This window comes from Mesoplodon mirus (assembly GCF_964341445.2).
Source record: "Mesoplodon mirus genome assembly, chromosome: X".
In the NCBI taxonomy this organism is placed as follows: domain Eukaryota; kingdom Metazoa; phylum Chordata; class Mammalia; order Artiodactyla; family Ziphiidae; genus Mesoplodon; species Mesoplodon mirus.
The window spans coordinates 136,701,036-136,714,596 of NC_138981.1; the positions used below are offsets into that span (position 1 = coordinate 136,701,036).

At 44.4% G+C, this 13,561-nt stretch overlaps 1 protein-coding gene across 3 annotated transcripts in view; it reads left to right on the top strand.

Annotated features, from left to right (window-relative positions):
- MTMR1 (myotubularin related protein 1) overlaps positions 1–13,561 on the top strand; it is a 72,438-nt gene that overhangs the window by 40,913 nt on the left and 17,964 nt on the right. For all 3 annotated transcript variants that reach the window (XM_082609183.1, XM_082609184.1, XM_082609185.1), the window contains 2 exons: positions 4,045–4,230; positions 4,694–4,900. In XM_082609183.1, coding sequence (XP_082465309.1) covers positions 4,045–4,230; positions 4,694–4,900 — 393 coding nt within the window. The remainder of the gene's footprint in view (positions 1–4,044; positions 4,231–4,693; positions 4,901–13,561) is intronic.

The window sequence follows — 13,561 nt, forward strand, 5'->3', positions numbered from 1 at the left end:
CCAGAGGCCACACATTCTAACACCATCCCATCGGGAATTCAGGATTCAACATGGGAATTTCTGGGGATTCAAACGCTCAGTCTGCAACGGGGGGAGGTGTGTGGACTTCCGAGTCTGAGGGCGTGGGAAACCTGTCCTGACATTTGCTGCCTTTGGCCTTTGAGAGTTGCCAGCCCTCTCTGAGGCTTTGCTTTTCTCACCTGTGAATCCTCCCTGCTGCGTAGGATCAGCATCCCGGTGGGCCTTCACCAGACGCTGAGCAGCTGGCTTGAAATCACAAACCCCTGAGTCCATCCTTCAGCTGCCTCCGTCCCAAGGGGTGTTAGGCTTTCTTCTACCTGAGGGTCGAGGATGGCCCTGCCGCCACTGCTGCTATGAGCTGATCCTTGGGGACTTGGGGGCCAGTGGGGAACAGTGTCCAAACATCGCTGGCTTCCCTCTGAAACCCTGCTTTGCCCCCATAGAGAGAGGTGTGGCCAGAAGGTTCGAGTCTTTCAGAACTTTCTGAGCCCCCTCCCCCTGTTCCTGCTGGGGTATAGGCGGGGCCCCTTCTCACTGTCCTTCCCCCTCTTCTGTGTCCAGACCTCTGGGTGCCTGCTCTCTGTCCTAGCATGGAGTAGGCACTCATGCTCTTTTTCTCCCATGACCCCATTTTATGATTGTCATTTGTCTTGTTTGGAGCTTTAGTAATCAGTTTCCAGGCAACAAAGTGGCTTTAACTACATTCTCCTGGTTAACACCAGCCCTGAGCACGCACGCCCTCCATGCTGCCCCAGCCTCAGGTCTCCCTCAGGGGTCCCTGCCCAGCTCGGGGCTTTTCGAGGTAGGTGCTGGGGGAGGTCATAATACATCAGTGCCCGAGTATGGGGGGCGCGCACCGAGCCTTGCACGGATTAGCGTTCATTAAGATCGTTTATTTAGTTAGTATTTAATCCCCACAGTGAGCCCCTGGAGGCTTTCCGGTGAGAAAGCTGGGCGCAGAGAGATGGAGAGGACCCATAGCTACTTGAGTGGCAGACCTGGGATGACGAACCCACACTCCGTGCCACCAAAGCCTGTGCCTTTAACCCCTCGGCCAGCACTGTCTTCAGTGGGCACCGAGGATATCCTTTATGAAAACATCCTGCCACGCAGGCAGGACCAAGCTCTAGGCTGCTTTGGCCACAGTTTGTGTTCAGAGTGTTCTGTTGAGTGAGAGCGCCTCACGTCATCCTGTACCGGCCAGAGGACAGGCGCTTCCAGACCCGACGACGACATCTTCTTTCCCCGCCAGTCGTGTTTGCGGCTCCTGAGCTCGAGCAGGTCCTCGGCCCCTGCTCCGCCCCCAGTGGCTGGGCTCCGGTCCCCCGGCATGGCTGTGGCACGAGCTTGGGGCACACTCCCCTGTCCCTGCCTCCCTGCCTGGCCGCCCCAGGCCCACACCCAGGCCCCTGAGCAGGACCCCAGGCTCAGGCCCCAGGCCCCGGGCTCCTGCTGGGCTCCCTGCCTCCCCTGGGCCCTACAGGGGCTGGGTCAGCCCTTTACAACTCTTTCTCTCCTGGATGGCCCTGCCCCACGCCCTTCGTCTTCGACCCTTCTGCACAGAACACACCCAGCCTCAGACGGGAACTGCCCCCCACCCCGTCCCTACCTCCACGCTCCGGAAACTAGGGTGGCCTCCCTGCTGCGTCCTTCCCAAACCCCCTGCCGGCTCAGCCCGCCCTGGTCCTGTGCCCACTCCTTCCCGTGAAGTCTGTCCCAGCTGTGCAGATAAGCCCTCCCTGGAGTCACTGTCCCCGTCCCCTCACAGCTGGCTCCACCGTTCCCCTACCCCCGTGCCCATCTTGACCTGGACTCTTCCCGGTAAGGCCACCGAGTACCTTCTTGTCACGACCTCACGAGCTTTTGACACAGTGGGTAGCCTCTCCTTTTTGAAAGACTCTCTTCCCTTTTCTCTTGATCCTCCAGTCTTTGGCTGCTCTCATCAGTCTCTTTTGCTCTGCATTCCCTAAATGTCGGCCTTCCGCAGGCTCTGGACGTGACTGCTCTCCTCACCACACACGCTGTCCCTGAGCCCTGGATGCCGTCCCCAGAGCTGCCGCCCTGCCCCTCTTCTGTGCTCCAGAGCTGTGCGTCCTGCTCCCGAGATAGCTCCACCCCTCAAAGCCCAGTGCTCTGTTCCTCCTCCGGAAACCAGTCCACAGTTTACAGTTCAGTGCCTTCTAGTCTATTCACAACGTTGTGAGACAGTCACCACTATCTCATTCCAGAACGCTTCCATAGCCCCAGATGGAAACCCTGTGCCCACTGGCAGTCGCCGCCCATCCTCCACTCTCCCCAACCCCTGTCCCCAACACCTGTCAACCACTAATTTACTTTCCATGTAGATTTCCTTCTTCTGGACACTTCATACGAATAGAATCATACACTGTGTGGTTCTGTGTGCCTGGCTGCTTTCACTTGGCCTGACGTTTTTACGGTTCCTCCATGTTGTAGCATGTATCAGTACTCCATGCCTTTGTGTGGCTGAAAAACAGTCCATTGTATGGACACAGCACAGTTTATCTGCTCATTCATTGATGGACATTTGGGTTGCTTCCACCTGATACCCATTGTGGATATTCCTGCTATGATTTGTTGTGTACAAGTTTTCATGTGAATACCTGGTTTTAGTTGTGTGGGAATTGGAATTTCTGGACCAGATGGTAGTTCCGTGTTTAACTTTTTGAGGAACCATCAGACTTTTTTCCACAGAGACTGTACAATTTAAATTTCTACCAGCAATGTATTAGGGTTTCAATTTCTCTATATTCTCATAACAGATGTGTTTTGGATGTTGACCTCTGCAAAATATAAGCTAATTGTAGACCAGATTTTGTTATGAGATTACCAAGGGGTGAGCCGTATGCCCCTTTTTTGTTACATTTGCACTTTATTTTACTTAAATTACTTAAATAAATCTCACTGGGATTTAAAAATTGTTTTATACAGAAGTTTTGTGGTAGTACAACTTTATTTTTTTAATATTTATTTATTTATTTATATTTTCGGCTGCGTTGGGTCTTTGTTGCAGCACACGGGCTTTCTCTAGTTGCAGTGAGCAGGGGCTACTCTTTGTTGCAGTGTGCGGGCTTCTCATTGTGGTGGCTGATCTTGTTGCAGAGCACGGGCTCTAAGCACATGTGCTTCAGTAGTTGTGGTGCGTGGGTTTCAGTATCTGTGGCACATGGCTCAGTAGTTGTGGCTCATGGGCTCTAGAGCGCAGGCTCAGTAGTTGTGGCGAACAGGCTTACTTGCACCGCGGCATGTGGGATCCTCCTGGACCAGGGCTCGAACCCGTGTCCCCTGCATTGGCAGGCGGATTCTTAACCACTGCATCAGCAGGGAAGTCCACAATACAACTTTTTTATTCAGATAGATGGTAGAACATTTTAAAACCCAATTCGCCTTGTGTAAGATCCAGTTGTTAATCGTTTTTAAAACTGATGATGGGTAATGGAAGATTGTTGTGGGTTGAACTCTGTTTCCATTAAAAAAAAATGTGTTGAAGTCCTAACTCCTGGAACCTGTGACTGTGGCCCTGATTTGAAATAGGGTCTTTGCAAATGTAATCAAGTTAAGACGAAGTCGTATGGAATTAGGATGGGTCCTAATCCAGTCTGACTGGTGTCCTTATAAGAAGAGATACAGACACAAGGAGAAGGCCATGTGAAGATGGGGCAGAGATTAACGTATCTATAAACCAGAAACACCTGGGGCCACCAGAAGCTGGAAGAGGCAAAGAAGGATCCTCCCCAAGAGGCTTGTGAGGGAACACGGCCCTGCCAGTACCTTGATTTTGGACTTCCAGCCTCTAGAACTGAGAGAGGAGAAATTTCTGTCACTTTAAGCCACTCAGATTGTGGTACTCCATTCCAACAGCCATGGGAAACTCATACAAGGATGTAGGAGGCTTATTATAAACAGATGAGTTTGTTGCTTCGTTAATGGTCTCTATCTGGTTAATACTAGAAAGAACAGAAAAGTTAACTCAGATGAACTGACATGTATCTTTTGTTTTCACAGGCAAAGGGTGGGGGCTATGAAAGTGAAAGTGCATACCCAAACGCAGAACTCGTCTTCCTGGAGATCCACAACATTCACGTGATGAGAGAGTCGCTGCGAAAACTGAAGGAGATCGCGTACCCGGCCATCGACGAGGCGCGGTGGCTGTCCAACGTGGACGGGACACACTGGCTGGAGTACATTCGGGTACAGAGAGGGCCCGTCCTTTACGTGCTTTCTGCTTAAGATTTCTCTGCAGCTGGGCCATAAAGCTATCTGTCTGTCTCTATCTGGGTGGTTTCTTAGCATTGCAAGTGAGTGCATCTTTGCTGCGTACTTGGGCTTTCATAGTTTCCATGGGCAGCATCCAAACTGTGGTCTTTGTTGGGGGGGCTTTTGTGACATAACAGATAGAAATAATGCTTGCCTCAGATCAGGTTTTTAAAGTACTTTATGGCCCTTTGATAAAGGACCCTATTTACTACTGTAGTTTTTTCTTAGTGTAAGTTTCTCTTTTTTCCCTCCAGATACTAACGTTTCCTAGTGATTCTTAAATTGATTGCATTCTTGTTTGGTTCATTGACCTGAACTTCCAGTGTTCTCCACAGAATTCTTTTTGCTGTAATAGAAATTAAATGTAGCCTGGTTTAATGTGCCTTCTTTTCTGAAGATGCTTCTTGCTGGGGCAGTAAGAATTGCTGATAAAATAGAATCTGGGAAAACCTCAGTGGTGGTACACTGCAGTGACGGTTGGGACCGAACATCCCAGCTGACGTCTCTGGCCATGCTGATGTTGGACAGTTATTACCGCACCATTAAAGGATTCGAGGCTCTCATAGAAAAGGAGTGGATAAGCTTTGGACATAGGTTTGCACTGGTAAGTTGAGACAGTGAGGTGCACACTTCATTATTTTGCTATATCATATGCATATTCGTATCACACATTACACATACACTCACACACACACACACACACACACACACACACACACACACACACACACACACACACACACACACACACACACACACACACAGGAGATGGCTTTGTGCTCTGTGTGAGACCTGAATTGCCATAAGAGAATGCCATGGACCTCAGCATTGTATGTTCCTGGCAGGGCAATCTTTTTTTTTTTCCTATGTAGGTATCCCTTTATTTTCGTAAAGAATTAAGGTAAAATTCATATAACATAGAATTAACCATCTTAAAGTATATAGTTCCATGGCATTTAGTGCATTCAGTGTTGTGCAACCACCATCTCTGTCTAGTTCCAAAACATTTCATCACTCCCAAAAGGACACCTTGTACACATTAAGTAATCATGCCTCATTTTCCTCTTCCCACCAGCCCCTGACAACCATTAATGTGCTTTCCATTTCCCTGAACTTGCTTACTCTAGATAACTGACATAAGTGGACTCATACAATATTTGTCTTGCTGTGACAGGCTTATTTCACTAAGCACAATGTTTTCAAGGTTTATGCATGTTATAGAACCTATCAGACTTTATCAGTAATTCCTTTTCATGGCTGAGTGGTATTCCATTGTGTGGATATACTGCATTTTGTTTATCCGTTCACCTGTTGGTGGACACTTGGGTTATTTCCATCTGTTGGTGATTGTGAATAATGCTGCTGTGAACATTGGTGTACCAGATTTTGCCATACAAAGTACCATAAGACTGGGTGGCTTAAACAGAAATTCGTTGTCTCATCATTCTGGAGGCTGGAAGTCCAAGATCAAGGTTCTGGCAGGGTTGGTTTCTCCTGATGGCTCTCTCCTTGGCTTGCAGACAGCTGCCTTCTTGTTGTGTCCTCACATGGCCTTTCCTCTGTGCACACACATCCCTGGTGTCTCTCTGTGTCCAGACTTCCTCTTCTTATAAGAACATGAGTCAGACTGGAACAGCCTCATTTCAACTTAGGGCCTTTAAGGATGTGATTCTCTCCCAATGCAGTCACATTCTGAGGTACTGAGGGTTAGGACTTCAACAGTGCTGGACACACAGTGGTGCTCAGTTACGTGTATCCTCCAGTTTTAATCTTCTAGTGATCTTGCGAGGCAGCTGCTACCATGGATAGATGGGGAAACTGAGTATGAGCTATCTGCCAAGGTCACCCAGCTATTGAGGGTACAGCCAACCTTCAGGCAGGGGTTTCAAGCCTGTGGTCACTCACCCGCTCGGTCTGTCTACTGTTCCTTCCCTCGAGTTTCTGTGGATGAGCTCCTATCTGAAGCCAATTTCTGTCCTTGCCCACCTGTCCCATGATCCGGCTCATGGATGGTTCCTGCCTCCATCTCCCCTCTCCCCTTGATTGTTTCCATTGATAGAAACGTGCTGCTACTTATCCCACCCTAAAACCCAACCCTCTTGACTGTACTTCCCCCTCCAGGTGTCACCCTGAACATCTGCTCCCCACTACAACAAATCTGCACAAAACTAGTCTGTTCTGGCTCTCACTGTTTCTCTCCTTCTGGTCTCTCTTGAACCCGCTTCAGCCAGGCTTCCTCCTCACTCCTCCACACCTTCGCCCTGCCACTGCTCTTGTCACAGTCACCAATGGCTGCCACTCTGCTTCTCCTATTTGGCCTGAGCATTTGATACTGGTCATTGCTCCCTTCTGCAAACACTTTCTTCCCTTGGCTTCTAGGTGGCTACAACCTTCTGAATTTCCTTCTACATTCTGGTCCTCCCTCTCTCCCCAACTTCTTGTTTTCTTAACACCTTTATGGGAGTATAATTGCTTTACAATGGTGTGTTAGTTTCTGCTGTATAACAAAGTGAATCAGCTATACATATACATATGTTCCCATATCTCTTCCCTCTTGCGTCTCCCTCCCTCTCACCCTCCCTATCCCACCAAAGCACCGAGATGCTCTCCCTGTGCTATGCAGCTGCTTCCCACTAGCTATCTGTTTTACATTTGGTAGTGTATATATGTCAATGCCACCCTCTCACTTCGTCCCAGCTTACCCTTCCCCCTCCCCGTGTCCTCAAGTCCATTCTCTACATCTGCATCTTTATTCCTGTTCTGTCCTGAGGTTCTTCAGAAGCATTATTATTATTACTATTTTTAGATTCCATATATATGTGTTAGCATACAGTATTTGTTTTTCTGACTTACTTCACTCTGTACAACAGACTCTATGTCCATCCACCTCACTACAAATAACTCAGTTTCACTTCCTTTTATGGCTGAGTAATATTCCATTGAATATATGTGCCACATCTTCTTTATCCATTCATCTGTCGATGGACACTTAGGTTGCTTCCATGTCCTGGCTATTGTAAATAGAGCTGCAATGAACATTGTGGTACATGACTCTTTTTGAATTATGGTTTTTCTCAGAGTATATGCCCAGTAGTGGGATTGCTGGATTGTATGGTAGTTCTATTTTTAGTTTCTTAATGACCTCCATAATGTTCTCCATAGTGACTGTAACAATTTACATTCCCACCAACAGTGCCAGAGGGTTCCCTTTTCTCCACACCCTCTCCAGCATTTTTTTTCTAGATTTTTTGATGATGACCATTCTGACTGGTGTGAGATGATGTCTCATTGTAATTTTGATTTGCATTTCTCTAATGATTAATGATGTTGAGCATTCTTTCATTTGTTTGTTGGCAATCTGTATACCTTCTTTGGAGAAATGTCTATTTAGGTCTTCTGCCCATTTTTGGATTGGGTTGTTTGTTTTTTTGATATTGAGCTGCATGAGCTGCTTGTAAAGTTTGGAGATTAATCCTTTGTCAGTTGCTTCATTTGCAAATATATTCTCCCATTCTGAGGGTTGTCTTTTGGTCTTGTTTATGGTTTCCTTTGCTGTGCAAAAGCTTTTAAGTTTCATTAGGTCCCATTTGTTTATTTTTGTTTTTATTTCCATTTCTCTAGGAGGTGGGTCAAAAAGGATCTTGCTGTGATTTATGTCATAGAGTGTTCTGCCTGTGTTTTCCCCTAAGAGTTTGATGGTGTCTGGCCTTACATTTAGGTCTTTAATCCATTTTGAGTTTATTTTTGTGTATGGGGTTAGGGAGTGTTCTAATTTCATTGTTTTACATGTAGCTGTCTAGTTTTCCCAGCACCATTTATGGAAGAGGCTGTCTTTTCTCCACTGTATATTCTTGCTTCCTTTATCAAAGATAAGGTAACCATATGTGTGTGGGTTTATCTCTGGGCTTTCTATCCTGTTCCACTGATCTATATTTCTGTTTTTGTGCCAGTACCATACTGTCTTGATTACTGTAGCTTTGTAGTATAGTCTGAAGTCAGGGAGCCTGATTTCTCCAGCTCCATTTTTCTTTCTCAAGATTGCTTTGGCGATTTGGGGTCTTTTGTGTTTCCATAGAGATTGTGAAATTTTTTGTTCTAGTTCTGTGAAAAATGCCGTTGGTAGGTTTTTTTTTAAAAAAACAAATTTATGTATTTTATTTTATTTGGCTGCATTGGGTCTTCGTTGCTGCTCACAGGCTTTCTCTAGTTGCGGTGAGTAGGGGTACTGTTCGTTGTGGTTCGCAGGCTTCTCATTGCGGTGACTTCTCTTGTTGCAGAGCATGGGCTTTAGATGCACGGGCTTCAGTAGGTCTGGCTCACGGGCTCTAGAACGCAGGCTCAGTAGTTGTGGTGCACAGGGTTAGTTGCTCCGTGGCATGTGGGATCTTCCCAGACCAGGGCTCAAACCCGTGTCCCCTGCATTGGCAGGCGTATTCTTAAGGACTGTACCACCAGGGAAGCCCACCATTGGTAATTTGATAGGGAGTGCATTGAACCTCAATCAAAGTAGATTGCTTTGGGGAGTATAGTCATTTTCACAGTGTTGATTCTTCCAATCCAAGAACATGGAATATCTCTCCATCTGTTTGTGTCGTCTTTAATTTCTTTCATCAGTGTCTTATAGTTTTCTGCATACAGGTCTTTTGTCTCCTTAGGTAGGTTTATTCCTAGGTATTTTATTCTTTTTGTTGCAGTAGTAAATGGGAGTGTTTCCTTAATTTCTCTCTCAGATATTCATCATTAGTGTATAGGAATGCAAGAGATTTCTGTGCATTAATTTTGTATCCTGCTACTTTACCAAATTCATTGATTAGCTCTAGTAGTTTTCTGGTAGCATCTTTAGGATTCTCTATGTATAGTATCATGTCATCTGCAAACAGTGACAGTTTTACTTTTCTTTTCTGATTTTGATTCCATTTATTTCTTTTTCTTCTCTGATTGCTGTGGCTAAAACTTCCAAAACTATGTTGAATAATAGTGCTGAGAGTGGGCAACCTTGTCTTGTTCCTGATCTTAGTGGGAATGGTTTCAGTTTTTCACCACTGAGGATGATGTTGGCTGTGGGTTTGTCATATATGGCCTTTATTATGTTGAGGTAAGTTTCTTCTGTGTCTACTTTCTGGAGATTTTTTATCATACGTGGGTGTTGAATTTTGTTGAAAGCTTTTTCTGCATGTATTGAGATGATCATATGGTTTTTCTCCTTCAATTTGTTAATATAGTGTTTCATATTGATTTTGTGTATATTGAAGAATCCTTGAATTCCTGGGATAAACCCCAGTTGATCATGGCGTATGATCCTTTTAATGTGCTGTTGGATTCTGTTTGCTAGTATTTTGTTATGGATTTTTGCATCTATGTTCATCAGTGATATTGGCCTGTAGTCTTCTTTTTTGTGATATCTTTGTCTGGTTTTGGTATCAGGGTGATGGTGGCCCCGTAGAATGAGTTTGGAAGTGTTCCTCCCTCTGCTATATTTTGGAAGAGTTTGAGAAGGATAAGTATTAGCTCCTCTCTAAATGTTTCATAGAATTCACCTGTGAAGCCATCTGGTCCTAGGCTTTTGTTTGTTGGAATATTTTTAATCACAGTTTCAATTTCAGTGCTTGTGATTGGTCTGTTTATATTTTCTATTTCTTCCTGGTTCAGTCTCGAAAGGTTGTGCTTTTCTAAGAATTTGTCCATTTCTTCCCAGTTGTCCATTTTATTGGCATATAGTTGCTTGTAGTGATGTCTCATGATCCTTTGTATTTCTGCAGTGTCAGTTGTTACGTCTCCTTTTTCATTTCTAATTCTATTGATTTGAGTCTTCTCCCTTTTTTTCTCGATGAGGCTGGCTAATGGTTTATCAATTTTGTTTATCTTCTCAAAGAACCAGCTTTTAGTTTTATTGATCTTTGCTATCATTTCCTTCATTTCTTTTTCATTTATTTCTGATCTGATCTTTATGACTTCTTTCCTTCTGCTAACTTTGGGGGTTTTTTGTTCTTCTTTCTCTAATTGCTTTAGGTGTAAGGTTAGGTTGTTTATTTGAGATGTTTCCTGTTTCTTGAGGTAGGATTGTATAGCTATAAACTTCCCTCTTAGAACTGCTTTTGCTGCATCCCATAGGTTTTCGGTTGTCGTGTTTTCTTTGTCATTTGTTTCTAGCTATTTTTTGATTTCCTCTTTGATTTCTTCAGTGATCTCTTGGTTATTTAGTAGCGTATTGTTTAGTCTCCATGTGTTTGTATTTTTTACAGTTTTTTCCTGTAATTGATATCTAGTCTCATAGCGTTGTGGTTGGAAAAGATACTTGATACAATTTCAGTTTTCTTAAATTTACCAAGGCTTGATTTGTGTACCAAGATATGATCTATCCTGGAGAATGTTCTATGAGCACTTGAGAAGAAAGTGTATTCTGTTGTTTTTTGGATGGAATGTCCTATAAATATCAATTAAGTCCATTTTGTTTAATGTGTCATTTAAAGCTTGTGTTTCCTTATTTGTTTTCATTTTGGATGTTCTGTCCATTGGTGAAAGTGGGGTGTTAAAGCCCCCTACTATTATTGTGTTACTGTTGATTTCCCCTTTTGTGGCTGTTAGCATTTGCCTTATGCATTGAGGTACCCCTATGTTGGGTGCGTAAATATTTACAATTGTAATACCTTCTTCTTGGATTGATCCCTTGATCATTATGTAGTATCCTTCTTTGTCTCTTGTAATAGTCTTTATTTTAAAGTCTATTTTGTCTGATATGAGAATTGCTACATCAGCTTTCTTTTGATTTCCATTTGCATGGAATATCTTTTTCCATTCCCTCACTTTCAGTCTGTATGTGTCCCTAGGTCTGAAGTGGGTCTTTTCTAGACAGCATATATATGGGTCTTGTTTCTGTATCCATTCAGCCAGTCTATGTCTTTTGGTGGGAACAATTAATCCATTTACATTTAAGGTAATTATCAATATGTATGTTCCTGTTACCATTTCCTTAATTGTTTTGGGTTTGTTATTGTAGGTCTTTTCCTTCTCTTGTGTTTCCTGCCTAGAGAAATTCCTTTGGCATTCATTATAAAGCTGGTTTGGTGGTGCTGAATTCTCCTAGCTTTTGCTTGTCTGTAAAGGTTTTAATTTCTCCATCAAATCTGAATGAGATCCTTACTGGGTAGAGTAATCTTGGTTGTAGGTTTTTCCCTTTCATCACTTTAAATATGTCCTGCCACTCCCTTCTGGTTTGTAGAGTTTCTGCTGAAAGATCAGCTCTTAACCTTATGGGGATTCCCTTGAATGTTATTTGTTGCCTTTCCCTTGCTGCTTTTAATAATTTTTCTTTGTATTTAATTTTTGATAGTTTGATTAATATGTGTCTTGGAGTGTTTCTCCTTCGATTTATCCTGTTTGGGACTCTCTGCACTTCCTGGACTTGACTGACTATTTCCTTGCCCATGTTAGGGAAGTTTTCAACTATAATCTCTTCAAATATTTTTTCAGACCCTTTCTTTTTCTCTTCTTCTTCTGGGACCCCTATATTTCGAATGTTGGTACATTAAATATTGTCCTAGAGGTGTCTGAGACTGTCCTCAAGTTTTTTCATTCTTTTTTCTTTATTCTGCTCTGCAGTAGTGATTTCCACTATTTTATCTTCCAGGTCACTTATCTGTTCTTCTGCCTCATTTATTCTGCTATTGATTCCTTCTAGAGGATTTTTAATTTCATTTATTGTGTTGTTCATCATTGTTTCTTTGCTCTTTAGTTCTTTTAGGTCCTTGTTAAACATTTCTTGTATTTTCTCCATTCTATTTCCAAGATTTGGGATCATCTTTACTATCATTACTCTGAATTCTTTTTCAGGTAGGCTGCCTATTTCCTCTCCATTTGTTTGGTCTGGTGGGCTTTTACCTTGCTCCTTCATCTGCTGTGTATTTCTCTGTCTTCTCATTTTGTTTAACTTACTGTGTTTGGGGTCTCCTTTTTGCAGGCTACAGGTTTGTAGTTCCCGTTGTTTTTGGTGTCTGCCCCCAGTGGCTAAGGTTGCTTCAGGGGCTTGTGTAGGCTTCCTGGTGGAGGGGACTGTGCCTGTGTTCTGGTGGCTGGGGCTGGATCTTGTCTTTCTGGTGGGCAGGGCCATATCCTGTAGTGTGTTTTGGGGTGTCTGTGAAGTTAGTGTGATTTTAGGCTGCCTCTCTGCTAATGGGTGGGGTTATGTTCCTGTCTTGCTAGTTGTTTGACATAGAGTGTCCTGCACTGGAGCTTGCTGGCCGTTGAGTGGAGCTGGGTCTTAGCATTGAGACGGAGATCTCTGGGAGACCTCTCGCCGATTGATATTACATGGGGCCAGGAGGTCTCTGGTGGTCCAGTGTCCTGAACTCAGCTCTCCCACCTCAGAGGCCCAGTCCTGACAGCCGGCCAGAGCACCAAGACCCTGTCAGCCACACGGCTCAGAATAAAAGGGAGGGAAAAAAAGAAAGAAAAAAAAAATTAAAAAAATAAGTAAAATAAAATTAAAAATTTTAAGTAATAAAAAAAGAAGAGAGCAGTCAAACCAATAAACAAATCCACCAATGATATCGTGCTAAAAACTATACTAAGATAAACATAAAAATCAGGAAAAAGTCAGTTGCATACAGTAAACCCCAAGTCTACAGTTGCTCCCAAAGTCCACCGCCTCAATTTTGGGATGATTCGTCATCTATTCAGGTATTCCACAGATGCAGGGTACATTAAGTTGACTGTGGGGATTTAATCCACTGCTCCTGAGGCTTCACTCTCCCTAGCTTCTTAATGTTGGGGTGCCCTAGATCTCAGTCCTCACATCCTTTCTTTTCTTTCTGTATGCTTCATCCCTCACTGATCTCAGCCAGTCCCATGATTTTAAATGCATGTATTTCAAATCTGTCATCTCCTCCCCATTGCCACTCCATCCCCCTTAGTTCAGGCCTGGCCAGCACCCTCAGGACTATTATGGCAGTCTCCCTGTCTCCTTCCAACCCACTGTCCCCACTGTAGCAGATGGGGCATTACGTAAAGCAGATCTGGTGCCGACTCTCCCCAGCACAAACCCCTCCGAGTCTGCCCATGGCCTACTGGGTTGTGGGCAAACTCCTCAGCACCACATTTGGGGCCCTTGGTGATCTGGCCCTGGCCCACCTTTCCAGCCTCGTCTCACCTCTCTCGCCTTGCCTCAACCATGCCCTGCTACTTATGGCACCCCCGGTGGCCACCACCAACCCCCCACCCCCTGAGCCTCCCCACTGCTTCTCATAGAATCTATCCCTGACCAGCCAGA